The 20,291-nt window shown below is 35.2% G+C and overlaps 1 protein-coding gene across 1 annotated transcript in view; it reads left to right on the top strand.

Annotated features, from left to right (window-relative positions):
• The first annotated feature begins 1,295 nt into the window (after positions 1–1,295).
• The window catches only part of LOC121441305 (polycomb protein SCMH1-like), an 80,545-nt gene continuing 61,549 nt past the window's right edge, over positions 1,296–20,291 (top strand). The window contains exons 1-5 of the mRNA XM_041642440.1: positions 1,296–1,317; positions 8,578–8,648; positions 9,391–9,625; positions 12,284–12,372; positions 14,283–14,526. Coding sequence (XP_041498374.1) covers positions 1,296–1,317; positions 8,578–8,648; positions 9,391–9,625; positions 12,284–12,372; positions 14,283–14,526 — 661 coding nt within the window. The remainder of the gene's footprint in view (positions 1,318–8,577; positions 8,649–9,390; positions 9,626–12,283; positions 12,373–14,282; positions 14,527–20,291) is intronic.

The raw sequence follows: 20,291 nt of genomic DNA, 5'->3' as shown, positions 1-20,291 counted from the left end.
TGATGGTCTCTAAGAACTGGTAGTATTTAAAGAAGCAGAAAAGGAGCAAATTAGATGTAATCAAAACAAGATGAGTCACTGAAACAAAAATCTTTTTCAGTTAGTGTATATGGTGTGTTTGATTGATACATGTCTGGTGATTTTGAAATTGAGGAGGATCTTAGTATTAACCCATAGAAAGCTCTGGAATTTTTTTCTTAATTGCATAGCCAGTTGAAGCCTGAGGGTGAATTGGGAGGAAAACAGCCCAGACTGTATCTGACATTATGCATTATTATGGTAGAAAAGTACACCTCTGGCAAAACAAGTTGAACAGTTGTGTTACTACTCCAGGTAGAACTGAATGAAAGTATAGACCTGTGAGTGTCAAGGGGAAGGGTAAATTAGGTGCGTAGTCTATTTTTGGCCACTGAGTGAAAGAACAGATGTATAGCTAAGTCTTGAGAAAAGTATTGGTATTGGTGAGAGAAAACTATCAGAAGCAGCAAAGTTTGGGGAGTTGAGGCTTTAAATGCAAATAAATCTTTTGGGCTAGAGATATAGAAATCTTTCTGCATAACTTCATAAATACATTCCCTTAATTACCAAGTTACATTTAGTCTGTACACCATCCCATCTTAACAACAGGCAAATATATGCACCTGATCTTTTTCCTAATGCTTATTCTGTGTTTTATTAATATTTCTTGGATTGGACTCTTCTCATAGAAGGATGGTCTAATATTTTCTTTTTCATATTTGTTTTAGAATATGGGGCATGTTGAGGACATGCAGGGAAAAAAACTAATTAATAGTAGTTTAAATCTATCAGGTCTCCTAACAAGCAGTTTGCCACTAAAAATGAATTTACTATTTTGAGACAGAATCTCAATGTGTAATCCAGGATTACTTTAAATTTAAGATCCTCTTGCCTCAGCTTTCTGAGTGCTGAGATTATAGGCCTATTCCACAGTACTTACTTGGCTCTTAACAGGTAATTATTGTTAGAAGATTTGATTTGTGGAACTTTTCATTGCATTTATGATTTTTCTACTACCAATGTTATGAGGGCTCTGTTAAAGGCCTTAAATCAAAATTCAGTGACTGCCAATCTACCATCATCTCTGATTTACCCTTTCATTTTTGAGACCCTAAAACAAAGCCCTGTACTTACCCGTGTTCCATTAGCAGCTTTTCGTTTTATTTAAGTATCCAACTCTGAAATTCATATTTTGCTACTATTACATGTCAGAAATATATGGTACTTATGGCATTAATTGTTTTGCTTTTTAGGAAAATAGAGGAGAAGGGAATACCATGGGACAAACAGTGAATGAAGGTAAGATTTGCTTATCTAAAGACTGTTTTTAGCTGTTTCTAACAAGTATCTTCGCATATACTGAACTTCTGAAATAAAGCCTTTAAAATGTTTTAACAAATAACATAGTATTAAACAATTACCTGCTGATTATACCCTTTTCCCTATTGAATACTGTCATACTCTGTTTCTAGTATTTTCCTTCCAGAATTATTTTCTTTTTCATATTTGAAAAAAGAAATGCTTTCTTAGATTTCTCTGTAGACATATTTTATTGACAATTGATTAGGGTACAGCATTCTTAGAAGCACCTTTATTTAGAAGATAGTCATCAAGTAATTGAGGAACTAAATTGCTCCTAATCTCAATAAATTCTTTGCTACATACTTGGAATTCTTATATTCATTTCTTAAAGTCGGTTTTATTGCCCTTATTTATTCTGTTGTCCCTTAAGGGATTCAGGTAAAGTCTTCTTTTAAAAATGGTTTTTACTTTTAATTACATGTATATGTTATGTCTTTGTGGATATGTGCATTTGAGTGAAGTTGCCTATGGAAGACAGAGAGGACATCAGATGCCCTAGAGTTGTAGTTTCAGGCAGCTGTGAGCCACCTAAATAGGGTACTGTGGTAGTCATCTGCAAGAATAGTAAGTGCTCTTACCAACTCAACTTTCTCTATAGCCTCCAAATAAGAAAACTAAAAGTCTTGGAGGTAACTGAATAGATCTTATAATAGGGTTTTACAAAGCCAAAGTAAGAATAGAAATATCCTGGTCTGGGGGTGTAATTTCGGCATTAGGAGGACTTGCCTAGCATGTAAAAAGCACTTTTTTTTTCAGTTCACCCTACCAAACAATAAAATTAAAAATAGTAGAAAGTAGGAACTAAAAAAAGAATAAATAGAATTCAATTCTTTTAACTGTAATATGAATGACTAATTATTTCATCCTGTATTTCTCTGTAGAAGTCTGCTTATTGACTCATTCATATGCCACACCTCTTTGCACTTTGTTGCGCTTTATTTGCCATAATACATTCTTCACACATTTGCCTCTTTATCCTATCTTGTCTATCTTACTGCTTTCTTCTGATCACATGTTGAGTGCTGGATGCTGTCCTTTAATTTTGTTTAGTTTATTTGTTTGCTCACCTTGGTATAGTATTTATAAATAGATTGTTGGTTTCCTTAGAAAAAGACCCATGCTGTTAACATTTTTGTCATAGAAATTCTTACTATAGAACTATTTGGTAAATTTTTTAAGTGTGTGATTTCTTCAGACAATTTAATGAGAATTGTCTCCCTAAAATATTCATAGACCTATAAGGATTTCTTAATCAAAACCTGAAATACATATCAACCATTGCTATATGGAAACTCTGAGTCCTGAGATTCAAGCAGTCACACTTAAGATAATGAAAGACATTTGAAAAACAATGATACTGTTGATTATTTGATGATATTAAGAACTTAGGATATTTTAGCATTATATTTTATAATTATTTCTTTCATATATACTCTAATTTGTCTGAGTGAAGTGATATATTTTATATTTGGTGACATCTCAAGAATTTTGAGCCCTCATTGAAATATGTAGTTTAGCATACAAAAAAACCTGAGTAGTACATTGTGTTTTATTCTAGCTTGCATGTGATGTTTTTTTAAACACTTGAAAGCATCACTTATTTCTAGGAAATTATTTTAAGCAGTGTAAGGATCCACCAACAGTTGATTTAGATTATTGACACATTCACTTAACATGTTTTAGGGCATTATATATCCCAGATCCTGGTCTATGTTGCAAACATGTATTACTGAGCAACACGGGCAGAATTAAATACTTAATTTTATAAAACATTTTAGTAGTGAAAAATACAGTAAAGAAAATGGAAAAGTAAATTATAAAGTGTAGAATGCACTAGAAAGTATTAGGACACATAGCAAATGAAGATAATCATAAAATTTAAATATGTTCTCATTTAAATATTAAACTAATTATATAATCTTTGAAGTGTTCTTTCAGACTATTCCAATTTTATTTTCTTTCCCTTTGGTTAGAATCAATGGATGTCAAGAAGGACAATCAAGAGAAAACAACTCATTCAAGTACATCTTCTGTGCAAAGAAGTAGGTTTTTAAGTAATTTATTTAATACATAATTTTTCTTCCTCTTTCAGTGTTATAATGAACTCATGTTGCTTCTGGTATAGTATGTATATACTAACTTCCAATACCTTAGGAATCTTAGTCATAGAAAGGATTAAAAATGTACTGTGATATTTTAACTTTTAATTTATTTAAAGATGAATTGATAAAGATTGCATGAAATTACAATTGTATATTTAAGTGCAAATTTGTCCAATTTTTAATGGTAGAAATTTGTCAATTAAAATTATCAGACTTTTTATATATAAATGAGATTACCTAATCAACTAGGCAATTATATGAATATATTTTCAAGGATCTAGACCATGGCATTTCATTTTAGTAATCAGTGAGTTACTGTTAGAGGTAAATTCTTTTTTTTTTTGGATAATGCTTGACACATGCAATTATCTAGTGCCAAACAGAACAGGTATGATTTCTGCTTTCTCTGATCTTCAGTAGGTTGGTAGATAGTAAATACCTAACTATAGTTGTAATGAATGCTATGTATGTTGTTCATTAAACTGAGAGATTTCATCTAAGATATTTCCTGCTTATCATCTTCACATAGCATATGAACCCAAGCTTGGCCCTGATAAAAATACATTATAATTCTGATTAACTCCAGAGAAAATCAAGGGGGTTGATAGAGATTATTATATTCCATGTTCCACAATGTGTTAGACCTAATGTATAAATTAGAATGGAGTATAGGCTAATATGAAGAAGAACTCTGTGGATGTGTGTGCACACTAGTCAGATCACACAGTTATGTATGTGCATGCACCTGTCTTTTGAAAAGTTACATCAGTTTCTAGATATCTTCCCCAAGAGAAAATGACCTCAGGTTCTCCTATTCTACTGAGAACATTACACAAAGGCAGAAAAAACTTCAGGCTGACTTTTGGTTGCTGGTTAGGAATACCAACTGTGGTGTTGATGTAGGTGTTAGGTGTGTTAAATCTAAATTAATAAATATTGGATCCATGTGTGTTTCCATTGTGTTAATGGTAGTGATTATCACATGGGAAGCCAAGAACAATTTTGGTAAAGCAAAGTAAGTCTCTGGTATACACTACAGATTGACATTGGCTAACAATATGATAGAAAATGTTTATGCTAATAGAACACTACTGGATAGAAATTGGTAACTCAGATTATAGCCAAGTCAGATAGAAATGACGATAGAATATTTACAAATTGTGTAGGAAGATTGAGTTTGAGGTCAGCCCAGACTATGTAGCAAGACTTCATCTCAAAGAAAAGTTTTGATCAGATTCATTAAATATTTTCTTTTTTCTTTTTATTATTATTACAAATTTTCACCTCTTCCCCCCCCTCCTTCCATTTCCCTCCCCCTCCCTCTCCAGTCAAAAGAGCAGTCAGGGTTCCCTGCCCTGTGGGAAGTCCAAGGTCCTCCCCCCTCCATCCAGGTCTAGGAAGGTGAGCATCCAAACAGACTAGGTTCCCACAAAGCCAGTACATGGAGTAGAATCAAAAACCAGTGCCTTTGTCCTTGGCTTCTCAGTTAGCCCTCCATGTCAGCCACATTCAGAGAGTCTGGTTTGATCACATGCTCCATCAGTCCCAGTCCAGCTGGCCTTGGTGACCTCCCATTAGATCAGCCCCACCGTCTCAGTGGGTGGGTGCACCCCTCACGGCCCCGACTTCCTTGCTCATGTTCTCTCTCCTTCTGCTCCTCATTTGGACCTTAGGAGCTCAGTCCAGTGCTCCAATGTGGGTCTCTGTCTCTATCTCCATCCATTGCCAGATGAATGTTCTATGGTGATATGCAAGATAGGCATCAGAGTGGCTATAGTATAGGGCCAGTTCAGGCGCCCTCTCCTCAGCTGTTCAAGGAACAAGCTGGGGACATCTCCTAGGACACCTGGGAACCCCTCTAAAGTCCAGTCTCTTGCCAACCCTCAAATGACTCCCTTAATTAAGATATATACTTCCCTTCTCCCATATCCACTCCTCCTCCATCCCAAGTGTCCCATTCCCTCAAGCTCTCTCCATCCTCCCCTTCTCACTTCTCTCTCCCCATCTCCTCTTACCCCCACCCCACCCAGACCCCCAAGCTCTCAATTTTGGCCTGGAAATCTTGTATACTTCCAATATCCAGGAGGATAACTATATGGTTTTTTTGGAGGATATACCTTCCTATTTAGCTTATCTAGGATCATTAATTATAGGCTCAATGTCCTTTATTTATGGCTATAATCCACTAATGAGTGAGTACATACCATATTCATCTTTTTGGGTCTGGGTTACCTCACTCAGGATAATGTTCTCTATTTCTATCCATTTGCATGCAGAATTCAAAATATTTTCTCATTTCACTAAAATCTTCATAGATACTTCTTCAAAGAAAAAGATTAGCTCTCTGAGAAGTATATGACCACAGTCTTTAGTCATTGTTTTCCTTTTTGAGGTGTTATAATCTCAACTAAATCTTAGTCTTTTGTTGTTTGTAATTTATGTTTTATTTTGTTCTTGTTCTTCTATTGCTCTGTTGGATCATGTGGTGTTAGAACTTCAGTTAGAATTGTAGCACTTCTGATTTTTATGTTAGGAGACCATGGAAATATTTTGACAATTTAGTTGTGGACTTGGATCTCAGTTTTTACTTTGGACAAAGCTAAGTATTTACAACTTTAGGGACAATTTTAACATTAATCTTTTACTGTACACTATTTAGTACTCATAGGCTTTATTTCATTTAATTCTAAACACACATGGTACCATATATACTCATTTTCACATATTTTACATAAGGTAACTGAGGCAGAGAAAGTGAAATGATATGCTCAGGGTTATATAATAAGTCGTAGACCCATACTGAAAACAGGGAGATCTGACTCTGAAGTACATGTTCTTGACACTTTGCTTCATGATTTTCAATACTGTGGGAGTACTCACTTTACGCCATCTAGAAGCAGGATCAAACTGTGATTTTAGATCATTGGCTGAGTTTAATGAAAACTTCTGTAATCTTACATATAACATGTGTATTACATATGCATAGATATGTGAATACTTATAGTATTTTATGGTATACAGGGGATGGCTCATACTGACTTGAAGGAGCTAGTTGTACACATTTTCCTCCAACTTAGTGGTTAATAAGTTTTGTTTGGCATACTGTAGTCAGCCATGGTGTCAATATTTATATTATAGAAATCTACAGATACTTAAAGCAGGTTTTATTATTTGTATTTTCTAGAAAATTGATTGGTAAATAATCTCTATGTTAGATATCTGTGTTATCCTTTGAAGGATGTAATAGTCCTTCCCTTGGGGGAGGTGTATTCCAAGATCCTACTCTGGTAGATGCTTGAAACTGGATAGTAATGGATGCTTTACATATAAATATGTGATAATTGTTTGATTTATAAATAAGACAAAGACACAATAAGAGATTCTTAGCTATTAGCATAAATATCAGGACCCTCAGCATACTACTTTTCTTTCATTGTTAGGAGCTTTTACCTTTTCATTTAATGAAAGAATAGCCTTTTATGGTTTCACTCTGCCATATCTGAATTACCGAGTATCAATATTCTTGCACTTTGTGGCTATTGTTAAGTTGAAAGTAAGGTAAGATATTTGGATACTGTCTATTTGTTACTTTAGCAGGCAGCTTGATGACAAGTTGTTGCTAAGTGATTAGCAGGCTGGTTGCATTTGTGGCATAAATCTCTTGAGTGGGATAGAGTGTGACTATGTGAGATTTTATCACACTGCTTACAGCAACTGTACAATTTAAAACTTATGAATTATCTCTGGAATTCTCTCTTTAACATTTTGTATTGCAACTGAATAAAAATAGTTGAAATCATACATAAGGGAGGCTGAGGATAAAAAAGTAGCACTGTGTATCAGAAACTGGTAACAGAGATTCACCTAGGGAAGAGAAGTCAAAAATTTATAGTGTTTAACAAGAACATAAAAACTTTCTGTTTGCTTGAAAATTAGACTCTGTATATGAATATGTATTTTGTAGTATTTCTAGTCAGTTTTTCAAGTGTTCTGACGGTCTGGCTAGCTTAATGAAAGTGTTCAATCTAGGAAGAGAGACTTCTTTCTGATAGCACTGTGGCATGTTATAAAGACTCTTGAAAGAGCACAGCAAGAATCTATAGAACATGTATAGCACTAAAATCATCCATTTCAGTGACCACACTGATCAGTGTTTACTGCTCTATTTTAACACCATGTTTTTTTACACTGTGGATGGAAATTTAATACTTGGTTCTCCAGAATTTTCTTTTTGTTAAAATTCTGTTAGAACACATACTAATCACTTTTAGCCCCCCACCCCCACCCCGAAGGCGAAGGCGTAAGTCAAAAACAATCCCACACCAGTTTAGAATTATGATTAATAGAATGGTTATTTATTTAAAGGGGAAAAAACTTACAGATCACCGTCCCAGACAACAGCCCTCTGTGCAATCAGGAAGGGAGTCTAGTCGCCAGAAGCAGAGCAGGAAGTAAGAGAGAGCGAGAAGGGAAGTGGCTGCTTTTTTAAAGGGAGAGAGACCACGCCCCAATGGGCTGGTATCTCAGCGGCTATTGGCTGGAGGAGCGGAAGGACCTCCTGCAACACCCCCCCCCAAAAAAAAACCAAAGTGCCTTCATATTAATGGAATGGTATAATGTCAACAATATTGATGATCAAATGTATATTTGACACATATACAAATTTTCTAATCTATAAATTTTTCTAGTTGTTTATGGTATCCACACCTTTCTTGCAGTGTAAAGTCTTGAACCTCTACTTCTACTTCACACCCCCAACCCATTCCTTCAAAATCACTCTGCTTTAGTCCACAATTCATTGAGAGGATATGGGTTATCATTTCCATTAGGACCATTATTATTAGGAAGTTGATTTTATTTCTTGCATAACTGAATATAAATTAAGAAGTTTGAACTTGGTTTGTAGAAAGTATTGTTTCCCTTTTTTAATTTTTGAGATTATAATGCAAGTATAACACTTTCCCCTTCCATTTGCACCCATCAGAACCCTCCTATATCCCTCCTTGTTCTATGTACATATTAATTCTTACGCTATTCAGAGAAAAAATCATAACTATATACTCCGAACCTAACCTATTTTATGTTTTTTTTCCAGATTATTTTGACTGGGACAAGTATTTGAAAGAAACTGGTTCTATAAGTGCTCCTTCAGAGTACTTCAGACAGGTATGCCAAAATTCTGTTGAGACTTTATACATTAATGTACAACCTTAGCATGTGGAAGAGTAACTATGTGGTTTCAGGTTTCTGGTAGTATGAGGAGAAAGTAGGATTATGTTTGTGCCACCCAAAACCAAGTGATCTATTTGCAGTTATTTTGCTAGCTATAGTAAGCCCTTAAAATTGCCATTTAGAGGGAAAGACAAAAATAGCAAATATAACAAACATAATAACTCGTACTGAAAGAGCTCCATGGAACAGATGCTATTTAAGATTGTTAGAATGAGAAGAAAGAAAACATGCAAAACAATTTAAGTATTAAGAGATGGCACAGAGTAGCTGGAATGCAAGGTAGATAGAGCACTGTAGGATCAAGGCTAAAGGTGTGTAAGGTGTTTGAAGTGTGTTGGAAAGTTTAACTTTATCATAGACTTTGATAGGACTTCTAGTTTGTTCATTTCAAGGGGAATAGCTTAATAGGATTCTTATTTTTTAATGTCTTTCAGGATGTATTTTATAGACTATATTTGTATTTTCTCGATATACAGGTGTGTGAGGATAGTGATAACCAGCAAATTTTTTTCTGCATGTCAGTCAAAAGGGAGACTTTTCCTTGAGCCTTGTAACACTGACCTCATTCACCTGCTGTGACTTTAAATAATGTCTCCTAAGTATTCTGGTAACTTAATTTACCATCTGTTTTTCTTACAGTTCATGCATTTTAACACAATGTTGTTTATATATTTAGTCTAAGATTCCACCAACTAATGAATTCCAAGTTGGTATGAAATTGGAAGCCCGTGACCCTCGCAATATTGCTTCAGTGTGCGTTGCTTCTGTTATTGCAACTACTGGTGCCAGATTGCGTTTACGACTGGATGGTACTGACAATAAGAATGATTTTTGGAGACTTGTTGATTCATCAGACATACAGCCTGTTGGGACCTGTGAACAGGAAGGAGATTTACTTCAACCCCCACTGGGTAAGGAGAAAGAAACAGTTCTTGAATATAGTCTTACTAGTAAGCTAAGCTATTTACTAGAGGTGATTTGAAGTATCCTTTTAAAAATCACTTAGGCCAGCCGGGCAGTGGTGGGGCACACCTTTAATCCTAGCACTTGGGAGGCAGAGACAAGCGGATCTCTGTGACTTTGAGGCCAGGCTGGTCTACACGAGCTAGTTCCAGGACAGGTTCCAAAGTTGTCTGTAGAGAAGCCCTGTCTCAAACTCAGCACCCACCCCCCTCAAAAAAAAAAGCCACTTTGGCCTTCTTACATGTTCATGGCCAGGGAGTCACAGTAGAGGATATATGATGCACTAAGACACTTTCATACATACTGCACAAGTGTGCTAAAAGGCCTCATTTTTTGAGCAAATGCTATAGTAATCTTCAGATTTAAAGCAGCAAAAGAAATTTTCATATACCATGCATGTAAATTTAGAAACTCCTTTAGAAAAGAAGCCATTATACATCATGTGAGTGACACACCTCTTGATAATGTCTATTGAGCCATTCAACACTTTGGGTATGAAGATGAGGATAGGAAGAATGTGAGATTTTACATTCTGAGAGGAGTACAAGAATCAGTACCTCTTAGACATCGAGAGAGTTCTTTCAGTCCTAACCATTAGACACCAAAGAACCTAGTTACTGTTAGGCATAGAAAAAGATGAGAGAATGGAAATTTTAGCAAAGGGCTTAAGTTTAAGCGCACGTAGTGTTTGGTTGGACTATGTTTTTAAAATACAAAATGATTATGACATATTTTAGAAAAAACCTTAAAGAATTGAAGAATATGCATATGATCTGTATATATGACACTCCCACATCAAGAAAATAAGTGTTTAGTTGATTTGGTGATCATTCTTCATTCTAAGTGAATTTCAGATGTTAGTATTCATATTTACAATGTTTAAAATAAAAATTAATGTAAAACTCACAATGAATTTTTCCCTATTAGTAAAGTATTTCCCAAGAACCAATAATACATAATATTGAGAATAATTACTTTAGTATTATCTTTTAAATTTTTGTTAATTAAAATTGATTTAGTTTAAGAACTGGAATGTAGCCCAGTCAGACGAGCACACACTTAACATTCACAAAGAGCTTATTATCGATTCTTATTACCAAACATTGTTTTAAAGTAATTTTAAAGGAGATTCAGTGAAACTTAGTGACAAGGTGCTTGTTTAGCAGTCCCCCTTCATTGGTTTTTTTACCTGTCCAAGATAGGTTTGTTTCAATGTTTTTGGGACTGTATCTCAGTAAAGTAGCTCATGTTGCCCTTGAACTATATTGATCCTCCTGTTTCAGTTTCCCAAATGCTGAGATTATAGGTATGTGCCACTACAAAAAAGTTTTTTTTTTAAATTTTGCCTTGTTTTTATTTCTTTTACACTTATTTAGTGTGTGTGTGGGTGGGTGGCTGTGGTGTGGCTGTATACACACGTGATACAGAACACAAGTGAAGGTCAGAGTACAACTTGGGGAAATCAGTTTTCTTCCTTGTACCATGTGCTTTCTGGGTATCAAACTCAGGTGGTCAGGCCTGACAGTAGGAATTGAGTAACAACCATTCCATGTTTCCACTATCACCATTTTTTTCCTAGTTATATTTTGGGGATTTCAGTAAAAGTTTATTTGATAATGACTTGGTCTATCTTAACATTTTAGCATATGTTGCCTGTTGATAGCTCTGTTGTCGGTGATTCACCTGCACCTCTATCTTAGTGAATGAATTCATCAGGGGGTCATAGAAACTTTTTTCCAATTCTAGCATTTTTAGGAGGCAGGTTTTCAGTGAAAATGGTTGCTCCAGAAAACAGACTTAGCAAACTAGTCCCTGCTGTATATGCAAAATGTTGATATAAGTTGGTGAAATTTCTTAACAAGCTTATTTTGGTAACTTCTCTTTTAAATTTAAGATCATGTCTAGTATGTGTAAGAACTGCTAAAGGAAGAGAAGTCTTTTTCCTAATATTTTATAAAAGTTTCAGACATACGCAAAATGTAAAATAATTTTACAATGAGTATCCATAGACTCACTATCTCATTATTTTACTATATTGATTTATTATTTATGTGTTCATCTGTCATATTTTTATGTATCCCAGAATAGTTGATATTAAATATCCTTCCCTTAAATACTTAAGCATGCATATTGTTAACTAGAATATAGTCATAATTTTTTACCTTTAAAAATTTAAAATAAGATGGCATTTTGTATATGTATATTTGTGAAGTTCAACAGACATGATCTTTTTGAAAGTCAGGGGCTCCAAGAAGAAGGGCTAGAAGCCGTTTGCCACCTTTTCCTATTCTTGTGTGGTTTTTGGTTGTAGAATTAAAGGGTTACTGAACTGCAGTTTGTATCAACTGTATTATTATGGCCTGTCCTCAACATAAGTGTGTTTGTTGGCAAGCCTTATCCAATGGCTGCTCTAAAATGAAAGTTTCTGGTTCTACTTTGACTTTGTTGCCAGATGTCAAAGCGATGGTTGTAGCTACAAGAAGATTCATCTCCTTTTACTCAAGTCCTTAGAAAGTCATTCTCAGAAGATGATATGTGAATGTAACCCATTTTTCTCTATTATCATAGTTTCACAGGTTTTTTTTCGTATCTAATTTATAAAACAGGGTACAGAATGAATGTTTCATCATGGCCCATGTTCTTACTACGAACACTAACTGGATCTGAACTGGCACCTGCAGGGTTCTTTAAGAAAGTAAGAAAAGCATTACAAGAAATCTCTGTCCTCTCTCACATGATTTTATTTTCTAATGGGAATGCTTAATACTTTGTCTTTTCTGACATAGAAAAAAGTTGTTTTTTTTTTTAAATTGCAGGTTAGCAAATACTTTGTTATGGCAACTGTAACAAAGTGGAGTAATTTATACAGTTAAATATATTTACCCACAGTTTGGAGGCTAGAATAAGAATTAAGGTGCCTTGAAGACTGGTTTATAGTTGACCATCTTCTATTGTCCTTTTATGAACTCTGTGTGTGCACACCTAGTGGGTCTCTTATTATTATTAGGTCTCACCAGTCAAACTGGATTAAGGCTTCATTTTCAAATGTGTTCATATTGGTAATACTTCAACAGAAGTTTGGTATGAACAGACACCATTCATTTCGTAATAGTAACTGAAGTTCTTATGAGTTCATGAATCTGATAGACCCATCACACCCAGAAAGATTCTGTTTTGCTCTGGTTCTTTCTGACCTCTGACTCTTAGAATCTTCCTGCCTTTCTTTTCTGCAATGGTTCCTGAGGCTTGTGGTGGTGGGATGGTGGGATGTGGTTATCCCGTTAATAGTTGAGAACATTTATTCTCTGCACAATGACCAGTTGATTAACAGTTTCCTTTATAGTATAGAAGCTTTTTAATTTCATAAAGTCAAAATTGTTGATTGTTGTATTTATCCTGGGTGACTAGAGCCCTATTCAGCAAGTTCTTACCTCAGTCAATATACTCAAGTGTATTCCCTGCCCTTTCTTCTAGAAGTTTTGCAGTTTCAGATCTATCATTGAGATTTTTTTATTCATTTGGCTTGATTTGTGTGAAGATTGAGAGAAAATGATCAAATTTCATTTTCCACATGTATATAGCTAGATTTCGCAATACAATTTGTTTAAATAGCTACCTTTTCCCTAGTGTATGTTTTTGGTTTCTTTGTCAGGAAACAGGTAGTTGTAGGTACGTGTAATTATACTTGGGTCCTCAGTGCTCTTCCATTGCTCACCGTGTCTTCTTGTCCTGGTACCATGCTGGTTTTACTACTATGACTCTATAGTGTAACTTGAAATCAGGAATACTGACACCCTCACCAGTGTTGATTTTATTATTCAAGGCTGTTTTGATTATCTAGGGTATTATTTTGGGCTTTCATATAATTTTAAGATTTTATTTCAGTTTATGTAAAAAATATTTTTTTAGACTATTGGTAGAGTTTGCACTGAATCTGTAGATTTTTTTTGCTAGGATAACCATTTTTATAATATTAATACTGCCATTTCATATGTATAGGAAGTCTCCCTTTCTTGTGCCATCTTCAATTTTTTCTCCAGTGTTTTCAAAATGTTTTCACTGTATATGGCTAGATTATTTAAACATTAGTTCTAGAGATTCAAGTCTTACTTGAAGGTGTGGACAGCACTTCTGAAGCTTTCTGAATTTCCATGCATGATCTTTCTGTGTCATCATGCTTTTACACAGACTTACTGTTTTGTGACTGACTTCCAGAGCAATTTCTATTTTTATCTCTTCAGAATAAAATATATCTTTGATATTCTGACACTTCTTCCTGAAAACAGAGAGGAAACTTTTTAAAGTGATACTTCTCTAGAAGCAATATTTAATATTTTTTGTCAGTGAATCTTAAATTTCTGCCATGTGATAGAATATATTTCTTGTGTGAGTGGATGGATCAGGCTAGTTTTGTTTCCTTCTAGATTCTTTGCTTTGCAGGGAAAAAAATAAAAAGTTAAAGGAATAGTTTATTATCTTTAAGAATACCTTTCTTCCTAATGAATATGAAGTCTATGTTTGGTTGCTAAGGATTATAAAAGAACACTCTGAAAAGATGGATCTTAATATACCTTATCTGTGAAAAATTTAAAAATGTTTTTGTAGGAACCACCACCACCACCCCTAAATAATTTTAAAGTTGGGATGAAGATTGAAGCCGTCGATAGAAAAAATCCATTTTTGATCTGTCCTGCCACAATTGGAGCTGTCAGAGGAGATCAAATTCATATTACTTTTGATGGATGGAGTGGGACATTTGATTATTGGTGCAAATATGACTCTCGGGACATCTTCCCAGTTGGATGGTGCTGCCTCACAGGAGATGTATTGCAGCCACCAGGAAACATTGGTAAGCTAATTATATATTCTTTTTTTACATCTTATTTTGATGGCAGTGTGTTTAGTAGTGGTGATTTTAGGACTTGGTGACAAATTAGAATGGTAGGTAGACCATTAATAACATTCTATAGTCTAGGTACTAGAGATGATGGAAGTTTCAAATTAGGATAATTAGAATTCTTGAGAACTCCCTACACATCTTATTTTGCAGTTCATGCCAAGTAAGAATATCAGCAAAGCCAAAAGTCACATTAAGAATATTGGAACTGTGTTGTTATAAACCTTGGCTATGTATAGGAGATGGTTATATTTAAAATTGCTTCTGTAATTATTATTCAATTAAAATGTATACTTGAGTTCTGGGGATATACATGGCTCAGTATAGAGTGAATGTCTATTCTCAACACCAAGGCCTTTTTAAAAAACATTTGCACATGATATTTCATTAGGTACATCTCAACCATAATTTTATAAATTGGACATAAGTATTGGAATATATTTTACATGGTTCTGTTTATATTTTAAAGATAAACTGGTACTCTGATATTCTCAAGTAAAATCTATATGCGAGTAAACTTTCTGAATCTGTGGTAGCTGTTGTAGATTTCTTTTCAGTAATTGAAGTTTTTGTCATTTGTAATGGTATTTCTAGATTGAATACTGTGATCATGTAGATGCCTTCTTTCAGAGAAATGAAATGTCGACAAAATATCAAAGCTCTTTGCAACTCATCCAAGGGCTTAAGCAAGCCTGATGTGGTCTTTGAAGTAACACTGCTGAGATATACTGGCCTTGAGTTTAATATAAATTTACTGCTGGAATCAAATGTAAAGATGATTAAAGTTTACCTCACTAAATGTTATCTGCATCATGAAAAAGAAATATAAAATAAGTAGGTAAGGAATATAGTGGAAGTTAGGGACTAGAAAAAGGCTTATAGTTATGTTTTTATTGTAACTGACTGCCCTCGAAGTCTTCTGTGATTTAATACATCCCATTATAGTATAGGAATACTTACCAGTTTATTGCTGCTGTATCTAGCAAGTAAATGTTAGTGGTCAATTTTGGTAAGTGTTTCTATTACACAGATCTATTTATGATACTAAAGCGGTTAATACATGGTATCTGCTCTTACAAAATTTATCTGCAAGTGAAGAGAAATGGACTGAAGGGTATATCTGTTAAAAATTACAAAAATAGAAAAGTATGGTAAATATGGAAATAGCTCAAACTCTGGAGAGAATGATGATTGAGTAAAGAAAATCTTCAGAGAAATATGTGACTGTTGAGAAAGGAGAAGAAATTTGCTATGCAGAATAGAACTGTAGGTAGGTATCACAGGTATAAACTTTGAGTTTACATTGAAAATGGATGAATTTTGCTTAAAACATGGTTGAGTTTGGAATGTGTGAATAAGAATGCTTTTTCCTCGAGTACCATTTTTTCTTCTCCATTTAGCTGCATCCCCAACCATGTGGTGGTTCTGGTTATGATTTTGTGGTGATAGAAATCATACCCAGGACCTCCTTATATGAATCATGCCCGAAGTCCCTTTTGGCTTCTTTCTTTATGTAATAACAAGAAGATATTTGTACATCACTTTGTGCTTTAAACTTTCAGGTTGAAAGAGATTATACTGAATATTCTATTTCCTTGCTTATTTCTCATACTATTATCACTGTGTAGATGATCTCTAATTTAGGATGACTACATTTACAAGTTTTGTCAGTACAATTTAGTGAAAGCAATAAACATTCAGGAGAAACCATACTTGGAATAGTAAAATTTAATAATTTTCTAGTCTAGTAATATGTGATAAAATATTTTATCGTGCTAGGCATTGGCAGTAGACAAAAAGGGGGAAAATGTTCTTCTGGTGTTGGTAGTGGATATATGATTCTGTTGGAGACTGTTCATGTTTTCACAGCTGATGATATTTGAAAAATGCCCATATGTGTCTCTTATATCCATATATACTTTCTGCTTTTTACTTTGAGTACGGTTTTCAATAAATTAATAAGATATCCAGTATTTTATTTTAAAATAGGATTTTTTTGTTAAAGTTACATGATTTTACCCAACTATAAGCCAGCATAAATCTTCTGAGCATGTTTTAAGATAAATTAAATTTAAGTTTAAGCTATGATGTTCAGCAGGCAAAGTGTATCAAATGCATTTCAACTATCAAAATGCAATCCCATCATATCTTGAATAACACATATATTCCTTTATAAAATATGTCCCTACAAATTGCAATTTCATTCTACATGCATTCTATCATATGACTATATGTAATTAATTAAATTTTCAGTTTGTTAGATATTGAAATCCTTTAACTTGTATGTATATTATTAGACTAGATGCTATAAGTACTTTTATATACATATACTTGTGAAGGCGTAAGTCACAAACAATGCCACACCAGTTTGGAATTATGATTAATAGGGTGGTATTTATTTAAAGGGGAAAAAAACTTACAGATCACTGTCCCATGCAACAGCCCTCTACGCAACCAGGAAGGGAGTCTATTCGCCAGCGGAGCAGGAAGTGAAGAGAGAAGAGGAGAGGGAAGTGGCCTCTTTTGTAAAGGGAGAGAGACCACGCCCCCATGGGCTGGTATCTCAGCAGCTATAGGCTGGAGGAGTGGGAGGACCTCCCGCAACATACTTGCATTTTTCCATATTTCATACAATAATTTGCTGACATAGAGAATATGTTTTTTTTTGAGAATATGTTTTTAAGCTAGTAAATTGTCTTTCTCCTGAAAGACAACTCATACTTGTATTTATTATCCTAATAATTAGGTAAAATATTGCCACGCACCTCACCCCTGTGTCTGTGCTCTGTGCACTGGCACCCAGTTACCGAGCTTCGGGCAAGGGGCAGAAGGATAAAATACACAAACACAGACAGAAAGACAGCGACACGGGTCATCCTTGAATTTCCCAAGAATGCCCCCTTTATTGGGTTCAGGGGCAGATTATATAGAGATAGCCACACCCCAGCCAAACCCACCAGAAACCACTCTCTTGCCATCAGGAACTCCTGAAGGTCTCGTGCTCAGAGGAGCTGTAGGCACTCAGATCAGGGGATTACAAGAAATTCAGGATCTGGGGTCTCACTGCTCCCAACAAATATTTTTCTCCATCCTGTCCAACCTTGGGGGAAAGATGTTTCTAAATTCATTATTTTCACATTTTTCTTCTTTAACTTATTTTACAGACCAACCAGTTTCCTCTTCCTTCTCTCTTTCTGTCCCCCCTCCCCCCCCCCATACACACTCCCATTTTCCACCCTCCTCATACACTCCTCAGTTTCTATTCAGAAAGGGGCAGGTCTCCCATGGGCTTCAACAAAAGTATGGCACATTAAATTGAGGCAGGACTGAGCTTTTCACCTTACATCGAGGCAGTGCCTGGTAATCTGGCATGGGGAACATGTTACCAAAAGGCAGCTAAATGCCAGAAAGTTCTGCTTCCACTGTTAGAAGTCTTACAAAGAGACCAAGCTACAGGATTATCACACACATGCAGAGGGCCTAGGTCAGTCCCATTCAGGCTCCCTGACTGTTGATCCAACTTCCATGTGCTCCTGCAATCTCAGGTCAGCTGTCTCTATATGATCCCCAATCATGACCCCTCTGGCTGGTACAATCCCTCCTCCCTTTCTTCCACAAGAATAGGAGCTCAGGACAGTGCTTGTTTGTTAATCTCTGCCTCTGCTTCTGTAAGTTACTGGATAAAGTGTCTCTGATAGCAATAAAGGAAATCACCAGTCTGCTTACAGTAGATGGCCAGTTCAGGTGCCCTCTCCACCATTGCTAGGAGTCATCCTTGTGGGTTTCTGGAGGTTTTCCTGGCACCAGGTTTCTCCCTAACCCCAATATGGCCCGCCCATCAAGACCTCTCTTTTGTTATTCTCCCCCTCCATCCTGCTTCCAACCTGACTCCAGCATCCAGCCCACCCAAGCCTCTTCCTCTCTTTCCCATTCCCTCCTTCCCCTAACCTCTACCTCCAGTACCCAGGAGATCTTTTCTACTTCCCCTTCCCAGGGAAATCCATGTGCCTCTCTTTGGGCCCTCCTTGTTACCTAGCCTCTCTGGGGCTGTGGATTATAGGTTGGTTATCCTATGCTTTACTCCTAATAACATCTGTGATTGAGTACATACCATGTTTATTGTTCTGGATCTGGGTTACCTCCCTCACTCAGAATTATTTTTTTCTAGTTACATCCATCTGCCTGCAAATTTCATGAGGTCATTTTTTTTTACAGCTGAGTAATATTACCATTGTATAAATGTACAACATTTTCCTTATCCATTCTTTGGTTGAGGGGCATCTAGTTTGTTTCCAGGTTCAGGCTATTACGAATAATGCTGCTATGAACATAGTCAAGCATGTATCCTTTGGGTATGTGGCCAAAATTGGTATAACTGGGTCATGAGGTATATTGATTCCCAGTTTCCTAAGAAACCCCCATACTGATTTCCAAAGTGGCTGTACAAGTTTGCAGTTCCACCAGTAGTGGAGGAGTGTTCCCCTTATATCCTTTCCAGCATAAGTTGTCATCAGTATTTTTGCATTTTTCATTCCATAATTTGCTAGGGAGTTTAAAGCTTTTCTTTCTATATGTTTTGTTTATTAATACTCCTTTATAATTTGTCTACTAATTGCCTTTTCTCATTTTTCATCTTAGAATACTATTTTTTTTACTAGTTTGTTTCATTTATTGCATAACTTAGAGAGATGGCTCAGTGGTTAAGAGCACTGCTGCTCTTCCAAAGGTCCTGAGTTCAATTCCCAGAAGCCACATGATGGCTCACAGCCATCTGTAATGAGATCTGGTGCCCTCTTGAGGAAGAGACCTGGTCAGTCATCCCCATCAATTTAGACCATGAAACCTAATATGCACAAGTTCAACAGAATGGCCATATACAGGCAGCTCATGCATGCTTCAGCATTGCCAGGGCATAAATTTCATTCATTCATTCATTTCTTCATTCAAATCCATGTCCCCCAAATAAAAATATTTTCCTCAGTCATTTGATTTTTAATATGATAGTCTTTTTTTCAACTAAAAATTTTTACTGATCTTACTATTTTTCAACTAAAAATTACTTTTTTTCAACTAAAAATTTTTAAGGTCTTACTATTTTCAAAAGGCATAAATGATATTAAGTTAATCATATTTCATAAATTAAAAATTTATATTCTCAGTGTTTCTTAAATATACTAGAAGTGTCTTTCAACTTATAAACCATTTCTTTTTATAGCACTGAAAACTTTTGAAAAATAACCACTAAACGCAATATAGTTGCAGTGTTTTAGAAAAGTACAGTGAAACATGAATGCTATTTAATTTGGAGAATAGTAATAAAGTTTAATTTTCTTTACAGCTTATTCCATTTTTTTTTAAACTCCAAACTCTTCTAGGATCAGAAAATAGTGGAGTTTTCAATTGGTCTTCGCAGGGGTACATAAGTCTGTATTTTTTTCTTATTTATCCACATTTTCTTTTCCAGGCTCTTGTTATGACCCTGTGCTCATTTAAAGTTCTTTGCAATGTCACAGCTGATTAAATTTCTTTCTAAGACTGTCAATACAGGGTATCTAGTGAAAAAAAAGAAAAAGCAGAGTTGCATATGTATTGCTATGTTCGTAGCAACTTGGAGGAGACTATCACATAAGTAAAAACAAGGCTTATTGCAGGTTTTCTTTCAACAATTTTATCTTGCTGTTTTCTTTTTTCATTTTCTCTTTCATCTTCTTTGTAAA

This window comes from Microtus oregoni, unplaced genomic scaffold (assembly GCF_018167655.1).
Source record: "Microtus oregoni isolate MIOR12 unplaced genomic scaffold, Mior012 000074F_ref0000038, whole genome shotgun sequence".
Lineage (NCBI taxonomy): Eukaryota > Metazoa > Chordata > Mammalia > Rodentia > Cricetidae > Microtus > Microtus oregoni.
Note: the sequence above shows the minus strand (reverse complement) of the source record. Positions and strands in the feature narration are given on the sequence as shown.